The sequence below is a fragment of the Perca fluviatilis genome, chromosome 4 (assembly GCF_010015445.1).
Source record: "Perca fluviatilis chromosome 4, GENO_Pfluv_1.0, whole genome shotgun sequence".
In the NCBI taxonomy this organism is placed as follows: Eukaryota; Metazoa; Chordata; class Actinopteri; order Perciformes; family Percidae; genus Perca; species Perca fluviatilis.
Genome location: NC_053115.1, coordinates 33,204,348 through 33,225,213, shown reverse-complemented (window position 1 = coordinate 33,225,213; position 20,866 = coordinate 33,204,348). Strand labels below are relative to the sequence as shown.

Below are 20,866 nucleotides of genomic sequence, written 5' to 3'. Positions count from 1 at the left end.
CAATATTTTGTTTATTCTGTGGAGCACTGTGTCCCATCCGTTGGCTGTGTGGCTTAGTTGTGTTTGATTTAGAGCTAACTTGAAACGCTGTAATGATCATGTCTCATTGGCCAGTTACCGTGCCACTTGCACACGTTAGTGCACGTAAGCGCACGGGTCCATTGCGTGACAAACCCTATGGAGTGTACCAGGTGACGTGTGTGCACATTTCGACAGAGTGACAGTGTAAGTGAAGAAATAGATAGAGACAACAAAACAGAACGAATGAGAAAAGCGAAAGAAAAGTTTTGTCCTGTTCTCTTTATATATTTTATACTGTCCAACCAGTAAAACCTGTTCTGTACACATGGTCCTTATTTAGTTACTCATGTTGGACCAGTCCAATATGACCGTCAGTTGAAATAAACCTTGTGTTGTAAGAAAACTTGTTTGATTTGTTATGAATCTATTTTTGATGCATTTTCCCGTGACTTTAGTAATTTTACATGTTATAATAATATCGAAATGAATATCGATATCGCAATATTCATAATCAATATCGCAATATCAAATTTTGTCAATATAGTGCAACCCTAATGTGAACATCTCTTAAGCTTGTGTTAACCGCAAAATGTGAAAATGCCAAACATGATACACTACTGCATTGTTGGAAAGAACCTGGAGAACACGTAGTACATCACCAGAGGCTTGAGGAAGGTAAAATAATGGACCGCTGTGTGACAGTATTACAGACACCACCCCATCAGCAGCAGGTTCTTGTGGTGTTGTGTTGTTAGCAGGAAATTCATTGTGTCACATCATGTTGGCTTCATAATAGCTTGCGAGATTGATGATGCAAGGCTGTCAAATACTCGTAGACAGTGGGGGGGGATGTACCATCATGACTACTACTTATGTTCCTAGTCATTTATTTTAATTATTAGGGTCCCCATTAGCTTGGTCGAAGAAGGTTGTTGTTTATAACAGGTAATGGTATAAAAAGGCTGATATCTTCTGACATTAACACTGCTGAAACCCCCAACTCCTCCTTTATGGATTAATAAAATATCTTGCGTCATTGTACTTTTTCCAAGTCAGTTGTTCTTACATTTAGGAAGTGATGTTGATATGATTTACTTATTGAATCAAAGCCAAATAATGAATGATGGTGAGGTATTCTGTTATACCACTATTCTACTATTTGTGGCGTATTGTGGAGTTTATGTCAGGGACTTTCTAATCAGCCCAGTCTCACTGAAAAGCGTACAAATACCACGGGTTTCTACCTGTGAAATACGTGCAATGTGTACGCGAAATTGAAATTGTGCGTACAGCAGATACGCGGAGCGCTCCAATTACAGTAATGGAAACCACTGCGTTTATAGTATGAAGGGACGTGGGCCCGCGTAAGGAGGTTGGTTGGGGTGGTGGATGGGTAAAACACAGGCGATTTTAGGCCGTTTATTAGCGTGTTTATGTGGCGCGTTTTTGCGACTTTGTAGTGTTTTTTTGTTAAGCCTTCCCCAATGTTTCTTCCCTAAACCCAACCGTTTATTAGTGTGTTTTTGTGATTTTCTTGTGTTATTAAAGCCTTTCCCTGCATTCTTTCTCTAAACCCAACCATATCTATGTTTTTGTGTGTGATGCTGTTCTTGCGATAACACACAACGTGGTGACGCGAGCTGCGTGCATATAAAACGCACCGGTCCCCATGACTTCAATTGGAATGTAATGCACGTAGAATTTCACTTTCGCGTACACATTGCACGGTAGAAACCCCGCTTGTTATTTGTAAGTGAGAGGGTTGTTCATGACAAAGTGTATTTTTTTTTTTTTTTTTTTTTTTTTTAAAGTTCTAATTGTGAAGAAAAAAAAAGGGGAAGGATAAACAGAAAGGCAAGGCAAGACGTTTTTAAGTAACATATTATGACAGAAATTCAGGAAACCCAACTCTTGAGAGCGACCAACTGTAGAGACGCAGCGATCAGACAGAAGTGAAATAACCAGCTGGAGTTTAATAATCTCATTATCCAACAGCAACATAATGAAGAGCTTTCTTCTACTCATCCTCTCACTGATGATAACAGGTACAACTAATACCTCCTCACTGATAGATACAATCATTAAAATGAAAAAGTTTTTAAATATGTTCTGTGGTTCAGTTTGAGCGAATTGTTTCGTGTTAATGTGCTTTACTAAATGAATGTAGAAATCCTACAGTAACATTCTGTACTGCTACTGTACTACTGTACTATACCAGGGCTCTGGAGTGCGACCAATTTGGTCGCAAATGCTATATTATTATTATCATTATTGTTGATTTTATATGATGCTGAAATAAACTCTTCTCAACAGGCAAGTATGATATGTACGTATGTATGCATGTATGTCCCATAAGGCAACTTGAGGTAAGTATAAGGTCAGAAAAGGAAGCCAGAAAAACAGGAAATCCTATTAACAGGAAAAATCCCATTCTGAAAACAAATATGCAACTGTAAGGGTTTCATATTGATTGTTGTTTCAATATTTATTAAATTCCCTTGAAATATAAGAAAAGTGCAATAAGTGTAAACATCTTACACACAGACTATCAATAAAACAGTGTGCATCTGAACAGCACAAATCAAGTACCTTGACAAAAACCTTAACATAATAAACTGGCAGAACTTAACACATGCCCACATTAAAACTCTTTTCCATCACAAACTGGAATTAAAGATTTATTTCCAATATTACATAAAAGACTGGCTAGACTACATGTATAAATTGTAGCATCAACAAATCAAGGTTTTAAAAAGTCAAATATCTGAAATATAAGAAAAGTGCAATAACTGTAAACATCACACACACACACACACACACACACACACACACACACATTCACGGTAATCCCTTTAGCTTTCACGTTTTCTGCCTGGCAGTGTTTCCTCCAGAATTTTTTTCAGCTGGGGGCCGGGGGTGAATTGGACGTCAGTGTACGGGCTTATCTGCTAAAGTTAGCTGCCGACCGTTACCTTGAAACCATCCAGCAAATAGACGGTACCGTAGAGTAGTAGCTCCGTTTTTCATGTTGGTTTTGAGCGGTATGCACCCCAACTAACCTGGAAAACTGTTTAAAAACTGTAACGTTAATACAGCGTGTCGGAGGAATACAGCGTTCTCCTGCAACGGGAGAAAGAGGCAGAGAGACCGTCACTGCAGCGTTCGCTAACGTTAGCTTGTTGTCTCATCTGGGGTCTGATAAACAGTAAATTCATCAAAGTCAGTGTGCCCAACACTATTTTCCAATAAACTGTAGCCTCTCTGAATTACGGCTTTGCAAACATTGCATTTTGCTGTCTCTACTCTGCGGTGTTTCCAGTGTAAAGTATTTCCACACAGCGGACATGTTGGCTAGCCTCAATGCTATCCTGCTAGCTGGCTGCAAACTGTGGAATGGATACCATATCAGCAGAGCAATAACATGCACAGCAGACTATATTACAACTCTCCAAATTTTGGAGAACACAGATGGGAGGAGTTATATTTTGAATGTGCACAAAGTTGTAAACATGAGCAGAAATCTGATGTAACACATCTGAGCTATTGAAGTCCAGGGGTTTATAAATTAATTAAAATGAATTAATGTATGATTCACATGAACAAGTGCCACATGCACATTTAAAGAGATTTACTTCCCCAACAAAAGACGCAAAAGAGGAGGGAAGAGTAAATTGTTGACTCAGAGAGATGACGTTAAATTAGAAAAAGTTGATCTACTTGACTAGAGAATAGTTGAAAGTACTACAGAATGCCTTTTTCAATATTTTCAATTGTTTCCAGCATAAATTGATGTAGAAAAGGGTAGAATACATAAAAATGCTCAAAATTATATGTCTCCTCACAACTTTGGGTCAGTATTGTGCTTCTCTAACATCTCTAAATGTAACTTTAAATAATTCATTAAATGTTTCATAAAATGGACGCATGGGCACAGAAGATGAGGGCCAAACATTACTGGGCCTTGGCACAAAAAAAGTTTGAGAAAGGCTGTGCTATAACACATGCACAAAATGAGCCATGCTGTGTCTTTTTTGTCTTGCTGTTGGTATTTTTCAGCCTATTTTCTACTGGACCTTGGCCTTCTGAAAGAGCTTGATTGAAGAATGAATTTCCCTCACTGCCTAATCTAATGAGATTTGGTCTTTGGCCACCAGTCCCCCTGATGTCCAAAAAATGGTTATTTCTATTTATTTAGTTTTAAAGGATTAGAATGTATGTAAATCAGTGATTTTCATTCTTTAGAATTCCAGTGGTCCTAGTAGATCCCTTTGGTTAATTTAATTTTGGGTCCCTGGTCCCAACACTGAGAACCACTAGTGTGTGTGTGTGTGTGTGTGTGTGTGTGTGTGTTGTAGTAGTAGTAAAGAGAGAGAATGGGAGAAGGAAGTTTGTGTGAGGTGGACCTGGTCACCACAGACCCAAATCTTCTCAGCTGTTGCTACTGTCATATGCTGCACTGTCTCTTCATGTGGCACATTATGTTACTTCTTATATCATAACAAGGTAATACAATGTGTAATCAAGTGATGACTGATTAACAGTAATGTAAATGCTAAATGCCCTAATACCTGTTGATACTACAACAATGCAAAGTTTGCAGTTTTGCACATATCATGTAAGACTCAATTTCTCCATTTCTTTGCACAAAACTCTCCAGAAAGTGCCATTTAATGGTTTATTTTTTTTTTTATCCCGGGGGGGGCATACCCCCGGACCCCACTAGGGAGAACACGCCCCCCACATAAAAAATCACAATTTAAACCCTGCCAGGAATGATGCTGAATGAGCCAAAGAAATTTGCTTTGTACGCAGCAAAATTTGGGTTCGCCCCACCAAATCTCACTCCAAGGTTTTGGGAAAAGTTGGCAGCTCTGCTATGTCTTTCGTTTGTAGGGCTGTGCAATTTATTGAATTTCAATTTCAATTTTGGCTCCCAACGATCACCAAAATAGTATAATCGAGAAAAAACGATTATTTTGCCATGTTTTGTTTTGCAAGAACACGCTTATTTTGTCTTGTGTTCTGAATGACACGCGCATGCGCACATCCGCCCCTCCCAAAGCCAGTCAGTAAGGTGGCTGACAGGGGCAAACGCCCTGCAACTTCAGAAAACACATGCAAATAGACAAAACACAAGCAAATTAAGAAAACAACTTCATTAATTTGACAACACATGCACAGCATTCAGCAAACACACTGCAAATACACACAACACAACCAAATACATAAACGCGATGCAAATACACACAACACAACCAAATACATAAACGCGATGCAAATACACACAACACAACCAAATACACAAACGCACTGCGAATAAAAAACAATGCAAAAAGAAAAGCACACAAACCCCGAAAACAAATGCAACAAAAAAACGCTGCATCCAGATTACACAACGGAAGTTCTCCAGACCTCTAGAGGGAGCAGCTGAGTTGAACAGCTGGATTTTTGACTCCACGGGTCAGGGATGGAGAGAGAGAGAGAGAGAGAGACGTTCAATCTCAGAACGGTGTGCAACGGTGAGATCATAGACTGTAAATATTTAGTCTATGTTTGAGATTAGAGCTGAAGAGCTTTGCCCGAACCTGATGGGACCTGATGGGACCCGACGGGTTCGGTCGGGTTCGGGCTTAATTTCTATTATTTTTCACGGGCTCGGGCCAGGCTCGGGCTTGCGCTTCGGGCTGCATGGTATATGAGCGGTCAGCTGATGCGTTTCGATTAGCGTGAAAATGGATCCTGAGGAGGTGAAACGGAGGCTGGTCTCTGGAGGACTTAATTAATTTCTATGTTCCAACTTCCAAGTGGCCTATAGCCTCCGTTATTCATGAATAAATGATGTTAAAACATGTATAAATGACAAATTTTTTACGAAAGACAAAGGAGCTGTGTGCGTGCGGCGCAGTTTTTTTTTCTTTTCTTTTTTTTTTTTTTCCTTTCTCTCCGCCGCAAGTGGTGCGTGTGCCCGTTCACCGCGGACGCGTGTCCGACACTCTAATGATGCTGATAGACGGCCTTTACAGTCGGGCTGTAAACGGGTTCGGGCTTTTAAAAAGCTGTCAATCAAAATGTACGGGTCGGGCTCGGGCCGAACTCTGTCGGGCTCGGGCCTTTTCGGGCCGTACTTTTAAGGCCCGATTACAGCTCTATTTGAGATATGTTTTATCTCATTTGTTGGGTGTGTCTCGGCTCAAGTCACAGGTGATACTCAATCAGCAGAGACGTGTCTGTAAACTCGTGGTAATAAAACATTTAAAACTGCATCAGCGTTTAACGTTGAACTTTGTTTAAGCCATATTACATGGGAGCATCGGCGCCGATTTATGTTATTCCTCCGTGGGTGCTTTTTAGAAGAAAAAAGTAGTCAAAAATGTTTGCATCTCAGAACCTTAGGAAATGGACAGCGGCTGACACAGACACCATAATAAAGCCGTAAGGTAGGATATCTTTCAACTCCGGACAGCGCCACTTCTCACATATACAGACAGGATTGGATATGAAATGTTTAAAGGGACACTTCACCGATTTAGCATTAAGCTTTGTATCAGTAGAAACTCTGTAGTATTTTTGAATGACCGTGCTTCCCTCCCTCATGTTCCCCTGAGAGGGGAGATCTCTGTATTGTGGGTCTGGAAAAAAGCCTCAGATGACGCAAAATGACGATTTGTGCGTCATCTGAGGCTTTTTTGCCCAGAGGCAAAAGCCAGTATTAGGAGCCACTTCCGCATAGCCCATAGGGGGTTGGACTGTCGGCTTTTTCCAGAGATTGCCGAGGAAAAAACGAGTGTCAGCCATCTTGAATCCTCGCTTAGCTTCTCAGCAGGAGCAGAAACTGTTCATCCTGGCGGAAATTTTAGAATAACAATTATGTGCATTCAAACTACCGCACACGTGTACCACTGGGATACATTGGAACACATCGGAGAATATGCAGGACACTTTATTACAGACGCAATACTCCACACACTAACGCTAGCCAGCCCCCTATTCCACCAATCCTGATTGCAAGTGTCTGCTCATTAAACAAACTGGACTACATCCAACTTCAACGAAACTCCCAACCTGAGTTCAGAGACTGCTGTGTTTTTGTTGTTGTGGAAATATTGCTGTGGACAATCCAGCCTGCTGCTCGGTCACCGGGTAAGACTAGCTAGTGGAGGTGGGCTGTGTTACCCCGGACTGCCTGTTGCAGAAATGGGGTGATTTGTATCCAACTAACTGCTAACTGCTGGTGGAGTTTGTGACTGTAAAATGCCGACCATTCTAGCTGCATCCCACGCAAATGTACAGCTGTGTTTATACTCGATGTTTATACCACAGCCCAGCAAGAGCTAATGCTAGTAGCTATGTGTTAGCCTTCTTTTATGGCTAACACATAGCTGGTTGAATTCTAATGTAGAATGCGGTCTGTTATTTCTTGATAACAGACCGCTGCTAAGGACAACACACTGTTGCCATGCATAGCAGAGCGTTGCCATGGACACAGTTCTGTTCACTCTGGAGCTATCAATCAATCCGCTGAAAGAAGTCCGGATAATGTATCAGCTGTGGCAAAAAAAGTATATGTTTTAAATGTGTAACACCACTTGAGCCACGGTGAAACTTTTTTTCGTGTATATGGTTGAAATGACAATAAAACATACTTGTTGAGTTGATCGTCTCACTGTCTGTCTGTAAAGAGTAGGCGTGGCTTGGGAGTAGACGCTAAAGCAGCGAAGCAAGTGCATTCTGGGATTTGGTGTCTTTCATCCACATGAGCCAAAAACACATTTTCTGGCTTTTCTCGGCCTAGAAGCCACCAATTTCTAATAAAATTCACATTTCTACTACATAAGTGACCCAATTTAAATATATATTCATCTTTCCAACAGTGAAATATTCCTTTAACTGACACGTATAACCACAATCAGCTTCGTGGGAAATTATAAATCAATGCCACCGACATAACCAATCACATGACAGACGCTCCTTAGCACCACCTGCAATGTTTAATTTTAAATGAACGTAAAAATGAACTGGCAGTCTGGCACACGTGGGTGCTCAGTATTTTCCATGGGTGCTCAAGCTCCGGAGCACCCACGGTATCGGCACCTATATGCAGGGTTTAATTTCCAGATCCAAAGGCGCATCACTGAAGTGTAGGCCTCCGCAAATGTAATATTGTGATGATACAAACAAAATAAGTGATCAATCTGTATTCATATAGTGGAGCAATTTGCTCTTGAAATACAAAAAAACAGACAGGATTTATAGTCCCTCCCTGTAATAGTAAACCAGCCAATTTACCGTGGGATTTATCAAACTGAATAAATCCTGCCCGCACATAAACACAAAACTGCTTTGCTTGCTCCATCATGTTGTAAGTAAGACATCTGCTGAAAAAGTTATTGTATTCATTAGCATGATTGCCGTACTGTTTAGTTCAAAAACATCCAAAACACCAAAGGAAGAAGAGCGGACCAGCCGGGAGAGCATGAGACGGGAGCATAGACTGTGTATTACTAATATATTATATTATGTTATTATTAATAATAATAATATGAATTTAATATACAGTCTATGAACGGGAGGGCATGAGACGGGAGTTCTCTTTTTACTATGCAGCCATACCCTATAATGACAGTAGTAGTAGTCCTAGTGAGTGAACATGTGATGTGAGATGCACATTGTGTTATATCTGTGGAACTGTTCATTAGCTATGTAGCGTTATGTGTGATATGTGTAACAGTAGTAAAACAGATTTTATTCTGATCTTTCTGTGAGATAAAGGACACTAACAGATTATACTCTGGACACTATCCAGTATAGCCAAATGTTAATGAGTAATCGTGTCAAATAATCGTGATTTCAATATTGACCAAAATAATCGTGATTATTATTTTTTCCATAATCAAGCAGCCCTATTCGGTTGTTGTTGTTTTTTTTAAGATTTCGGCCTTTATTTTGATAGGAAAGCTGAAGACATGAAAGGGGAGAGAGAGAGTGACATGTAGGAAAGGGCCGCAGGTCAGAGTCAAACCTCTATATTTACCAACTGAGCTATCCGGGCGTCCTCTTTCTTTTTTAATCAGTCTGTTATTGTTGTTGAAAACAAGTGCAGGAGCTTTCTCAGATATATATATATACAGTGCCTTGCGAAAGTATTCGGCCCCCTTGAACTTTTCGACCTTTTGCCACATTTCAGGCCTCAAACATAAAGATATAAAACTGTAATTTTTTGTGAAGAATCAACAACAAGTGGGACACAATCATGAAGTGGAACGAAATTTATTGGATATTTCAAACCTTTTAAACAAATAAAAAACTGAAATATTGGGCGTGCAAAATTATTCAGCCCCCTTAAGTTAATACTTTGTAGCGCCACCTTTTGCTGCGATTACAGCTGTAAGTCGCTTGGGGTATGTCTCTATCAGTTTTGCACATCGAGAGACTGACATTTTTGCCCATTCCTCCTTGCAAAACAGCTCGAGCTCAGTGAGGTTGGATGGAGAGCGTTTGTGAACAGCAGTTTTCAGTTCTTTCCACAGATTCTCGATTGGATTCAGGTCTGGACTTTGACTTGGCCATTCTAACACCTGGATATGTTTATTTGTGAACCATTCCATTGTAGATTTTGCTTTATGTTTTGGATCATTGTCTTGTTGGAAGACAAATCTCCGTCCCAGTCTCAGGTCTTTTGCAGACTCCATCAGGTTTTCTTCCAGAATGGTCCTGTATTTGGCTCCATCCATCTTCCCATCAATTTTAACCATCTTCCCTGTCCCTGCTGAAGAAAAGCAGGCCCAAACCATGATGCTGCCACCACCATGTTTGACAGTGGGGATGGTGTGTTCAGGGTGATGAGCTGTGTTGCTTTTACGCCAAACATAAACATTAAACTTCTCCACAACAGCATCTCGGACCTGCCTGGTGTGTTCCTTGTTCTTCATGATGCTCTCTGCGCTTTACACGGACCTCTGAGACTATCACAGAGCAGGTGCATTTATACGGAGACTTGATTACACACAGCTGGATTCTATTTATCATCATTAGTCATTTAGGTCAACATTGGATCATTCAGAGATCCTCACTGAACTTCTGGAGAGAGTTTGCTGCACTGAAAGTAAAGGGGCTGAATAATTTTGCACGCCCACTTTTTCAGTTTTTTATTTGTTAAAAAGGTTTGAAATAGCCAATGAATTTCGTTCCACTTCATGATTGTGTCCCACTTGTTGTTGATTCTTCACAAAAAATTACAGTTTTATATCTTTATGTTTGAGGCCTGAAATGTGGCAAAAGGTCGAAACGTTCAAGGGGGCCGAATACTTTCGCAAGGCACTGTATATATATATATATATATATATATATATATATATATCATTTTTATTAAATTTTTTTATACATCCTAGGCTATTTATTTTACATAACTTACATTTACATGTGTTGCAGCTGTATATTTTCAAACTGGTAAAGGAAACCCTGTCTTTGCATTTTATTTTAATCACAATCTGTTTTAATAAAAGAGCTTGTGAAAAGTGGCTTTGACTTAAAACTGAACATTTAGCCCACTCTATAAAAAAATACAGAGCTATATATCGTGTATCGCCATTCAGCCCTGCACTGCTCCATAACTCCAGTAATTGCAACAACAATAAAGTCTAAAAACAGTGTAGAGAAAAAAAGCAGAGGCTTTTTCAGAAAATATACAATAAAAGAGATTAACATGACTAATCTGTGATCTGATTAATCCTGAGTGTGTGTTTCTGATCATGTTCCAGACAGACTGTGTATGTTTTGTTGATAGAGATCATATTCAGACTGCAGTTCTGAGATTGTTTCAGAATCTGACATGATGTGAACTTTTCTCTCTGATCTACAGGCTGGGAGGCCTCATCTGAAGTGAAGGGATGCACAGATGGATGGGTGGAATTCATCTGCCAGCATAACCCAACTCATCAATATCAAAGTGTTGATGTAGTTAAGAACAGCCAAACAATCATACGAAGTACTCGAAAGAATGAGTGGCAGACCGAGGGCAGATTTTCTGTTTACTATGATGCAGCAAATAGAAAGCTCAGAGTGGTCATCAAACCACATCAACATGGGGACTCTGGGAAGTACAAGTGTACATTTAAATTTGAAGGAAAATCTGAAAGTGATAAAGTGGACTTGAGAGTTGGTAAGAAATGCTGCCTCTTTTTATCACTGTCTCTCATGTCCTTTGTTAAAGCATTTTGTAACTGTGTTAAAGAGTAACTACACCCTAAGATAACTAAGGTATCAGACATGCACACTTAGACATACAGTACTCCTATTGTTCTAGTCATCATCTACTGATGAACCAAGTTACAAAAATGGAAATCATTTTGCCATGAAGCACATAGTACTAAACATGATGGAAAGATTTCACACGTTTTACCTTTCTTGTTTATTTTCAGATAACGGCTGCCAGACACCATTTAATCAAACTGCGTACAGAACAGCTAAAACCACCATCTCATGTAACAAAAGAAACTCCACAGTCATGTTTTTCTGCAAAGAGAACGGTTCAATCTGTGAGGATATTTTATCAACAAAATCTTCTCTGAAGTCAAACGGGTCCTTCACTCTCACAGAGACCAGTAGTAGCTTCAACATGTCCATCAGTAATGTGTCCTCACAGCATGCTGGGGTCTACTGGTGTGGAGTGGAAACAGATAAAGGAAGTAACAGAGCTGCACTCAGAAAAATACAACTGGAGGTTAATGGTGAGAAACAAACATCGGACACTTTTAGGTTTGATTTACTCACACATATAATGAAGGTGTCTCTGAAATCTGATGTTAAATACAGTTACTGATAGGCAACACTGTCTTTCTGTCTGTCTACAGATACTATTACTAGCTTCACTAGGTCTCCAACTGTTGGACAGAATCTCACATACTGGTGTGGATATCCAAAGGGTACTCCGATAAAAAAATTCATCTGTAAAGGAGAAGATCCATCTATATGTAAACAGATAGTAAGCACGCAACAGAGTAACACTGGAAAGTATTTTATGATGGAGGACAAAGAAAGGATAAATAGCACCATAACAGTGAGAAACGTAACAACAGAAGACTCTGGGACATACTGGTGTGGAGCAGAAAGAAATGACCCGAAACAGAGCAACCTATTCTTCCACAAACTTGTGATGACTGTCGGTGAGTTGTGACATTATTGTATGGTTTGGATGTAATCTGACCCCAGTTCAGATTGTAGTTAGTTTATTGATGGATGGTGAAGTTCACCTGTGACAGGTTCAAGTTACAACCCCAAAGATCTCTGTTTTGTTCTCTTTGGCGACACCTTTTGGTGATAAGTGGTAATTAAGAGACCGAAAAAAAAACGACGCCGTTTCACACACAAGTAAGTTGAAGAGTGAGTTGCGTTAACTCTGCCTACCCTCTCTGGTGGACCAATCACTGCCCGTTGATGGACAAACGCGTCACTAACTGTGCAACGATTGTGATGTCTGAAAAAAAATATATATATATAACGCAATAAAGGAAAGGAGAAAAGCCAAAAAGCATAATATGAGCACCTTAATGAAATGCTTACCAGCATCAAAATAAAAGCAACAATAACCACTGAACACTTATCATCTTATAGTTCATCTTAGCAAGTTATGTTAACAAATAACTGTGTTTTTAGGAAGCAGTGTTGACCTGTACAGTTTCAGGCATCAACTTTAATCCAATTTATATCATCTTCTTTAAAAAAAATTAAATTGATCCATCCAAAAGTAATAGTTACATGACAAGTCAGTTAAAGTCCCAGGCTCATGATGGCACAATTTGTTTGTTTTTTGCCAAGTTTTGGGAAATTACAGTTCTTATTTTCTATACTTTCCTACTGTATATCTCTAATCTATTATATATCTATTTTCAGTGACTCGAACTACATCAAGTCCTGGTGAGGAAGCACTTTAGTTGACAGAAACCTCCTGCAGCACATAATCCCTTCTGGATGAGTTGTGTGTGTTTAAATAAAGCTGGTTGTCTCTTAGTTGTGTGGTTGTGTCTCCTGCAGGGGCCTCCTCGTTACCTGGAACCATATCTGGGGTCGTCTGTGTGGCTGTGCTGCTGGTGCTGCTCATTTTGGTTCTCGTCTGGAAACGTAAGAGACTTCTTGGAACACACACGTACATGGATACACACTTTTTTGGGTGGGCTGGCAAGCGGTGATTCAACAAATCCATTAATCAATAAATAAATAAAAATAATAAAAAGGTCCAGACTACCTTTTTCATGGTTGTAAATTTGATATTTGTATAGCTTTTATTTAGGGCTGGCTATCGCCACTTATTTACCGAAATTGATTTGATTTCGGATTCACAAGGTCACGATTCAATTACATTTCCGGTTTGATTTGATATTAATTAGGTTAGGGAAATTTCAGTGCTTGGATTAAAAAAAGAGGTTCTCAGAAAATGTATGCTGTAAATTGTGCAAGCAAGAAGCAACCGTCAAACTTTTCTTATAATGCACAAGGTTAATGTTAACATGAATCGATTTCCAATCACTCAAACAAAGATCGATTTTAATCGGAAAATCGATTATTTTAACTCAGCCCTAGCTACAATATGTTATTCATTTCTATGCAGTACAACAGACTCAAACATCAACAGGTGTAACTGTGTCCGTTGTACAGTAGGTCCTGCTGTGATGAGACAGATTAGCGCGTGATTCTGCTTGTTAATTTCTTTCTTTCTTTTTGCAGGATTTCAGCGTTCAAAAGACACAAAAAATGGAGAACAGAACAATGAGGTTAGTGTACATAAGTCTATCTAGCCATACTAGCTAAATGCTAACATTAGAATGCTAGAACCTCTGCCACTCTGGTTAGTATTTAATGTTAGGATGACATATGAACTATTCCTCCTGTGTTTGTCTTTGTTCTCTGGAAGGATGGTGTCTATGAGGAGATACAGGAGCGCCCCCAGAAGCCAGACTCAGGAACTGCACTCAGCACTATTTATGTCACAGCCAACGCTCCCACAAACCCCTCTGCCTCGCAGCATTACTCCACGGTCAACTTTCCCAACAGCTATGGAGAAGCTAGTGGTGACACATATTCTACTGTGTGGGACAGCGGCCATAGTCCCACCCACTCTGCTGTCAATCATCCATCCAGACTTCCTGAAGACCCTTTCTATTCTACTGTCAACAACCCACAGCAGCACTGAGACCAGTCCTGACACTCTTCACTTCAGTTTTTTAATGGGACATTATTTGATCACACCAGGCTTCAGAATTCAGGATTCATGACATTGTTCACTTTGTTTGATTCAAGGTTTAGTCACAGGGCTTCACTGATATACACAAAGTTACCAGCCCTCTAACCAGCACTACAGTTCAATACAACATGTCCAACTACCACCTCAATAAGGACCACACAACTCAATCAACACCTCTGATCTATATTCATTAATAATAAGAAGAGTTAATCCAGGACAGTTGGATTAACAAGAAAGTCATCACAAATGGTACCACTTCTTAACCTGACTCCGCCAGATAGATTGCTTCGCATTTGCTCGGCATATCCATCTGGGAACTTTCCGTTTGAGAACTTTTTGGAAGGGGCGAAAATACTGGTTAGCTGATTGGATACACCATCTGTCTATGTTGGTGATAGATGGGCCAAATCAACCAATCAGATCAACGAAGCGTATGAAAATACAACCACAAGCCAGGCTACCCCTGCTGCTGCAGACAAAGCATAGCTCGTTAGCTCAGCAAGCAAGCAATATGTCGGTAAAGGATATTTGCCGTTTGTGTAACGAGAATTTACAAATAAAAGGCACCATTTCAGGTACCCGGTCCATATTCCAAAAGAAGGATCCAAGAAAAAAAGCATTAGCGAGCGCCTAATAGAATTAGAGCCTACCGCTGTCTTAAAATAGTTGTTAGCTGATTGGATAAACCATCTGTCTATCACCACCTATGTTGGTGATAGACGCTTCTCGTTGCGTCACACCTGAACCCGCCTCAAAACCAATGCTGATTGGTCGGTCGTTTGGCGAACGGCTCCAAATTTTCTCTGTCTCAAGATGCCAGACTGATCTGCGAGTAGAAAACTGGAGCTCGCGAGATGAGGACAGTCTCACAATGCTAACCACTTCTATGATTTTAGAAGCATAAACAGAGCCCAGCCAGCAATGACATGTGGGGCCCAGATGGGTTAAGTACGGGTTCCATGGTTACTGTGTGGGCATGGGCTTTGGCTGGGTGAAATCAGCGGGTCCCATGTAGGTTTTGTAGTATGAGTCCCACATAGGAAGCCCATATGAGCTGATTACATGGGCCCCATGAGGGACAGGCATGGGCCAATTGGGCATGGGTTTGAACTGAGAACACACATATGGGTCCTGCATAGCATATTTATGGGCCAAGTGGGAATGGGTTTGATCTGGGAACACATATATGGGTCTTGAATGGCATATTTATGGTCCAAGTGGGCATGGGTTTGAACTGGGAACACATATATGGGTCCTGCATGGCATTTTTATGGTCCAAGTGGCCATGGGTTTGAACTGGGAACGCATATATGGGTCCTGCATGGCATTTTTATGGGCCAAGTGTCCATGGGTTTGAACTGGGAACACATATATGGGTCCTGCATGGCACATTTATGGGCCGAGTGGGCATGGGTTTGAACTGAGAACACATATATGGGTCCTGCATAGAATTTTTATGGGCCAAGTGGCCATGGGTTTGAACTGGGAACACATATATGGGTCCTGCATGGCACATTTATGGACTGAGTGGGCATGGGTTTGAACTGGGAATGCATATATGGATCCTGCATAGAAGTTTTATGGGCCGAGTGGGCATGGGTTTGATCAGGGAACACATATATGGGTCCTGCATGGCATTTTTATGGGCCAAGTGGCCATGGGTTTGAACTGGGAACACATATATGGGTCCTGCATGGCATTTTTATGGGCCAAGTGGCCATGGGTTTGAACTGGGAACACATATATGGGTCCTGCATGGCACATTTATGGGCCGAGTGGGCATGGCTTTGAACTGGGAATGCACATATGTGTTTTGCATGGCATTTTTATGTGCCGAGTGGGCATGGGTTTGATCTGGGAACACATATATGGGTCTTGCATGGCAGAGGCGCAAAGTAACTATGTAGGCCTATTGAGTTATGTAATTAATTACTGTACAATTTTTAGTAACTTGTAGTAACTCTACATTTAGGCTAATCAAGCATGTTGAGATTGAGTAATTGTAACTCAATACATTTCAAGTCACGCTAGTCACCAAAGAACAAACATTGCATACATGTAGATCTTTTGCCAAAACAATCCATCAGTCATTTTTGTTAGTCGTGCAGAAAATGAAAAATTTAACTTCCCAAAAATGTAAAAAACATCAAAATAGGTCAAAGTTTACGCTGTGTTGAATTATGCTGATTAGTGGACTCTCAGAAAGGTTGCAGGCCTACCGTAACACTTCAAATAATAGCCCAGTCCCAGACGCCTGTCCCTTGGGGCAGAAACCCATATTTAGAAAAATAACTATGCTCGATATTATCGGCCGATATTGGCTTTAAAATTCAATATCGGTAAATATCAGTATCGGTTTTTGAAATGGTTTAAAATGACTAAAGTATGTCATTTTATACCTTATTGGAAAGCTTGTTTCCTCTCAAAGTGAATGCAGACAAAATTTGGGTGTTGCTGTAGGTTTTTGGCCAACCAGCATACACACAGGGTTTGTAGAGTAAATAAATTCTTGAGCAGGGCAGATCTAAGCCCCAATGAGTGGAATGAGTTGAATTTTTGTTCTTGTGTGGCTATTTGTTTTCAGTTTACCTCAGTCAAAGAAATGTTCAGTTGGCATCTTCTCTCGAAGGGGTAGTAAGCACCGCACCCCAGTTAGCCTACCAGTTGCTGGCTAGTCCTTCAAAACATTAAAATCCCCAGTATCAAGGGAGTCATGGAACAGTGGGCAGTAAGCCTATAAACGATCATATGTTTCGGTATCGGCTAATATTGGTATCGGAAATTAAGCATTGGACAATATTGGTATATCGGATATCGGTACAAAATCAATGTCAAGCATCACTACAAATAACCCAATACGGTTATCCACATCCCATAGATGCCTGTCCCAATGGTCTATTTGATCAAATAAAACTCCGGGATCCTATTCGAAGTTTTACGGTACTTCATTTTTGAAGATGAGGCCAAATAGCTCACAGACAGCTAGTCCCTTTATGGACATGAATATGATGCATTTATTACCTCTTAGGAAATTGTAATTCAATATTTGTTAGAAAAGGACTTGCAGGAGGCCTCATCATCAATCTGTCTTCCACTTCTGTGTTGTTAGATGTCCTTGGACCAAGGAGTAGCATGTGTTTCTATCAAGGTGTAGCTCATACACCAACAATGACTGATGTCTTGGCTGTAAAAGGTACAGTAGATCTGTTTGAGAAAATAATTAGGCAAAAACACTTGTTTTGTATCTAATCAATTATTAATGATTAATAGATTGTTGGCATTTTAAGTTTTGGTAAAGGAAAACACACATCCAGCCCTAGTCTGGAGAAGTGACTGTGGTTAAAAGTAACTAATACTCTGAGTAGTGTTTTTTTATTTTTATTTTTTTTTTTACAAATTGTACTTTTACTTGAGTATTTCTCTAACACCAGTACTTTTACTTGTAACAGAGTAATATTTTAGGAATGTAACAGAATTTGTACTTGAGTACAGATTTTCAGTACTCTTTCCGCCTGTTATGCACACAACACCTAATTAGGCTCATTCATAATGAAGCCAGCGGAGCAGTTAACGTTTGTTAATTCTCTCAATTTACGAATTTTACTGTATGTAATTGTTATTTGGTCAGGCAGTTCTTAGGACATCTATAAGGGGCCTGTATGCAAAGGCCTTGTTTCGCGATCAAAACGTTAGCAGTCCATTCGTAAAGCACTGCTGCTAGCTGTGACTTCAAGGAGAACTTCTATCAGACATTCACAAATTGAGGTAAGTTGAAATATTATTTTGCCAGAAAAATAACACTGCAGATTGTACAGTGGTCTGTATTTTTGGTTTGTGCTGTTTAATCTGATGTAGAATCTAACCAAAAGGAAAAACAGCGGGAGAGGTTGAGCAGTAATTAATATATCACGATAAAAGGAGCTCTGAAGCAGACCTGTGCGTCGCTTAGTGTTCGCTCTCTCTGGATAAAGACGAGCAGCGGCACAGACACCAGGGGCATCGGACCGGGGGTAAAACCAATACTGATTACCAGGGCCCAAGGGGAGAAAGGGCCCTTGAAAAGTCTGGAATATATTTTATTTTACCTGGATATTTTTATTTCCTAATAACATTTCATAATGCATATCAGATGAAATGTAAAGTTAGTGTACTGGCAGAATAACTTGGTTGATTGACTGACTATTTTGTATACAAAAAGGTCTCATCCCGCCCCCCCCCTTGCTAATGTGCCAAATGGTTTAGTCCACCTGCACGCATTACGTTAGCTAGATCAGTTGTAGGCCTGGCTAACTCGATTCCTTTTTAGGATTCAGGTTATTCTGAGTCACTCACTAAACTGATCTGGGTTGTGCGAGTCACTTGAGTCAGTATTGTATGCTACATCCAAGGCGAGCTTTTGATTTGGATAAAATGCCATGTTTTCATTTAGAATCTTTTAATTTTATTTGAAAAAAATATCCATAAATATAAATGGTCTGAAAGAAAACCGAATATTCATTTAAAAATGACATGGAATAATATTTTTTAACTTTAATAGGACTGACAAATAAGAAAGCCATCTGGACTCTGAACATTTACAATGACTTAAAATCTCTTTAATGTAAATTCCATGCGCCCCTTTTTCATGTATGCACTGTATGCATTTAATGTTTAAAATGTGTATGTGCATCTGTATTTGAATAATAAAGTTTTGTGAAGTAAAAAAAAAAAAAACATGAGTTGTCGGCGAGGCGAGCTTATAATGTTTCGCACTGTCTGCTCGACCTAATTGCATTTTAATATACTACATTTATACACCAAACCTACAGTAGGCCTAGCTAGGCTCCGTGCAGAACATTGTATGTTATTTCAGAAGTGAAAGAATTTTGTTGTTGATTTGCTTTACCCTGAGCTCGAGGAGAAGCTGCACTCGCTCGCTGCTCGCTCATCTGAATCAGATCCACTCATGACAACGTAGCCGGCTGATTCAGTTGATTCGCGGGATTTACTGACTCCCGCGAGAACTCACGAGTCATCAACAACTCATGAATCACCAACAACTCACGAGTCATCGAGGGCTTGTGAGTTCACGAGTGAATCCCACGGTCTGCGAGCTTCCGGCTCTGAGTTTGCGGGTCGGGACTGTCTCTCTGCTCACTCAGGCTTGAGTTGACTTGTGGAGTTGCTGTTAACTACGAAATTGTAAATTATAAAGCTTTTTGCAGCTAAGATGGCTAGGAATAGTAGAAGCTAATGTTGCAAGAGGTTTGTGTGTGCCGCTGTTATCATGTTAGATTGAATTGTAGTAGGACTCAACTGAACCGGGTTAATGATGCTAAAGACTCGTGATTTGTGAGTCAATTTAAAGACTCGGGTTAAAGATCCGAGTGAATCACAACTCGAACAGGTCTAATCAGTTGAGAGCGTCTGGTGGAGCGCAAACTTCTGCTGTAGAAATGTCTTTTCTCAAAGAAAGCCAAATCATGCTACCAAAAAGAAAGGAAAGACAGGAGAAGGAAAGAAAACAGAATGAGGGGAAACAATTGGTAACTGACTTCTTTTGAAAGAAAGGTGAGCACAAACTAGCAAATGAAATCCATGATGCTTGTCAGGGACCAAGCAGTTAGGCATGAGGAGTCGCAGGGAGATTTCAAAAAAGGGTTTTTTATTTTACCCACAAAAAATTCTGACAACAAATAAAGATAAAGTTTGGGCCCTTAAAAGATGGCCAACTGAACTTAAGCTCTGAACATAACAAACTCAAAAATACAACTGACCTCCTATACAAGAAACAAAGGGGACTTATATACTGGGTGATCAGACCAGGTTTGACACCCAGGGGGAGACTAACAATAACACTCATTCATTACAGCAAGGTGTTCTTTCTGCTGGGCTTTTGGCCTGTCGCACCTCCAACGGTGCCAGTAGTGGACTATGCAAGGCAGGGGCGTCCTCTTCCCTGAGGCAGGCCTAAACCTGACCGCATACTGCAAGGTTTTGCTGCAGGGTCTTCAGCTGGGGACTACCGCTCATTGACGTTTCGCCCCTTAGCCCAGAACATCTCCTGGTGGCGGGGCAGTGAACAGGGACGTCTCCCTGACACCCCCTGCAGCAAAACCTACTTAGATGTTACTCCCCAAGTCTTGTCTCGTCGTTTCAGCCAGAGCCAGTGGCTTGCTTTCTCCGCTTCCTCCGAGAGCTCTTTGGTGGATCTGCTCAGTGTGGCTCCACGTAGTCCCAGGTCCTTGAGCAGACGTGATGTTGATCTGCCCACAAAGCCTCTGGCTCCCACCTCCACCGGGTACAGCCTCACACTCCATCCACTTTCTCTGCACTCCGCGACCAGATCTGCATACTTTGCCTTCTTTCTCTCGTAGGCTGCTTCCAGACCCTCCTCCCATGGCACTGTCAGCTCGATCAGTATTGCTGACTTCACAGCTGCAGACCACAGCACCACGTCGGGTCTTGTTAATAGATGTTAATAGCTTGGCGGGTGGTCTCTTGCTGGTATGCCTTGCAGGTTCCCCCTGCCTGAGGAAGTGGATCCTCCATCGGCTCTCTGATGGTCTCTGGATGTTTGCTTCCTGCCGTCTTTTCTCCAGCACCCCTGCCAGCTTCCTGAGCACTTGG

General features: G+C 40.7%; 1 protein-coding gene across 2 annotated transcripts in view; it reads left to right on the top strand.

Annotated features, from left to right (window-relative positions):
- The first annotated feature begins 1,955 nt into the window (after positions 1 to 1,955).
- LOC120557803 (polymeric immunoglobulin receptor-like) overlaps positions 1,956 to 20,866 on the top strand; it is a 32,505-nt gene continuing 13,594 nt past the window's right edge. Inside the window, exons 1-8 of one of the 2 annotated variants that reach the window (XM_039798425.1) lie at positions 1,956 to 2,066; positions 10,880 to 11,179; positions 11,439 to 11,747; positions 11,871 to 12,182; positions 12,910 to 12,933; positions 13,051 to 13,137; positions 13,741 to 13,787; positions 13,928 to 14,580. In XM_039798425.1, coding sequence (XP_039654359.1) covers positions 2,024 to 2,066; positions 10,880 to 11,179; positions 11,439 to 11,747; positions 11,871 to 12,182; positions 12,910 to 12,933; positions 13,051 to 13,137; positions 13,741 to 13,787; positions 13,928 to 14,206 — 1,401 coding nt within the window. In that variant the 5' untranslated portion in view covers positions 1,956 to 2,023 and the 3' untranslated portion in view covers positions 14,207 to 14,580. Of the gene's footprint in view, positions 2,067 to 10,879; positions 11,180 to 11,438; positions 11,748 to 11,870; positions 12,183 to 12,909; positions 12,934 to 13,050; positions 13,138 to 13,740; positions 13,788 to 13,927 lie in introns of those variants that run through there. The other variant, XM_039798426.1, reaches the window with a different exon arrangement.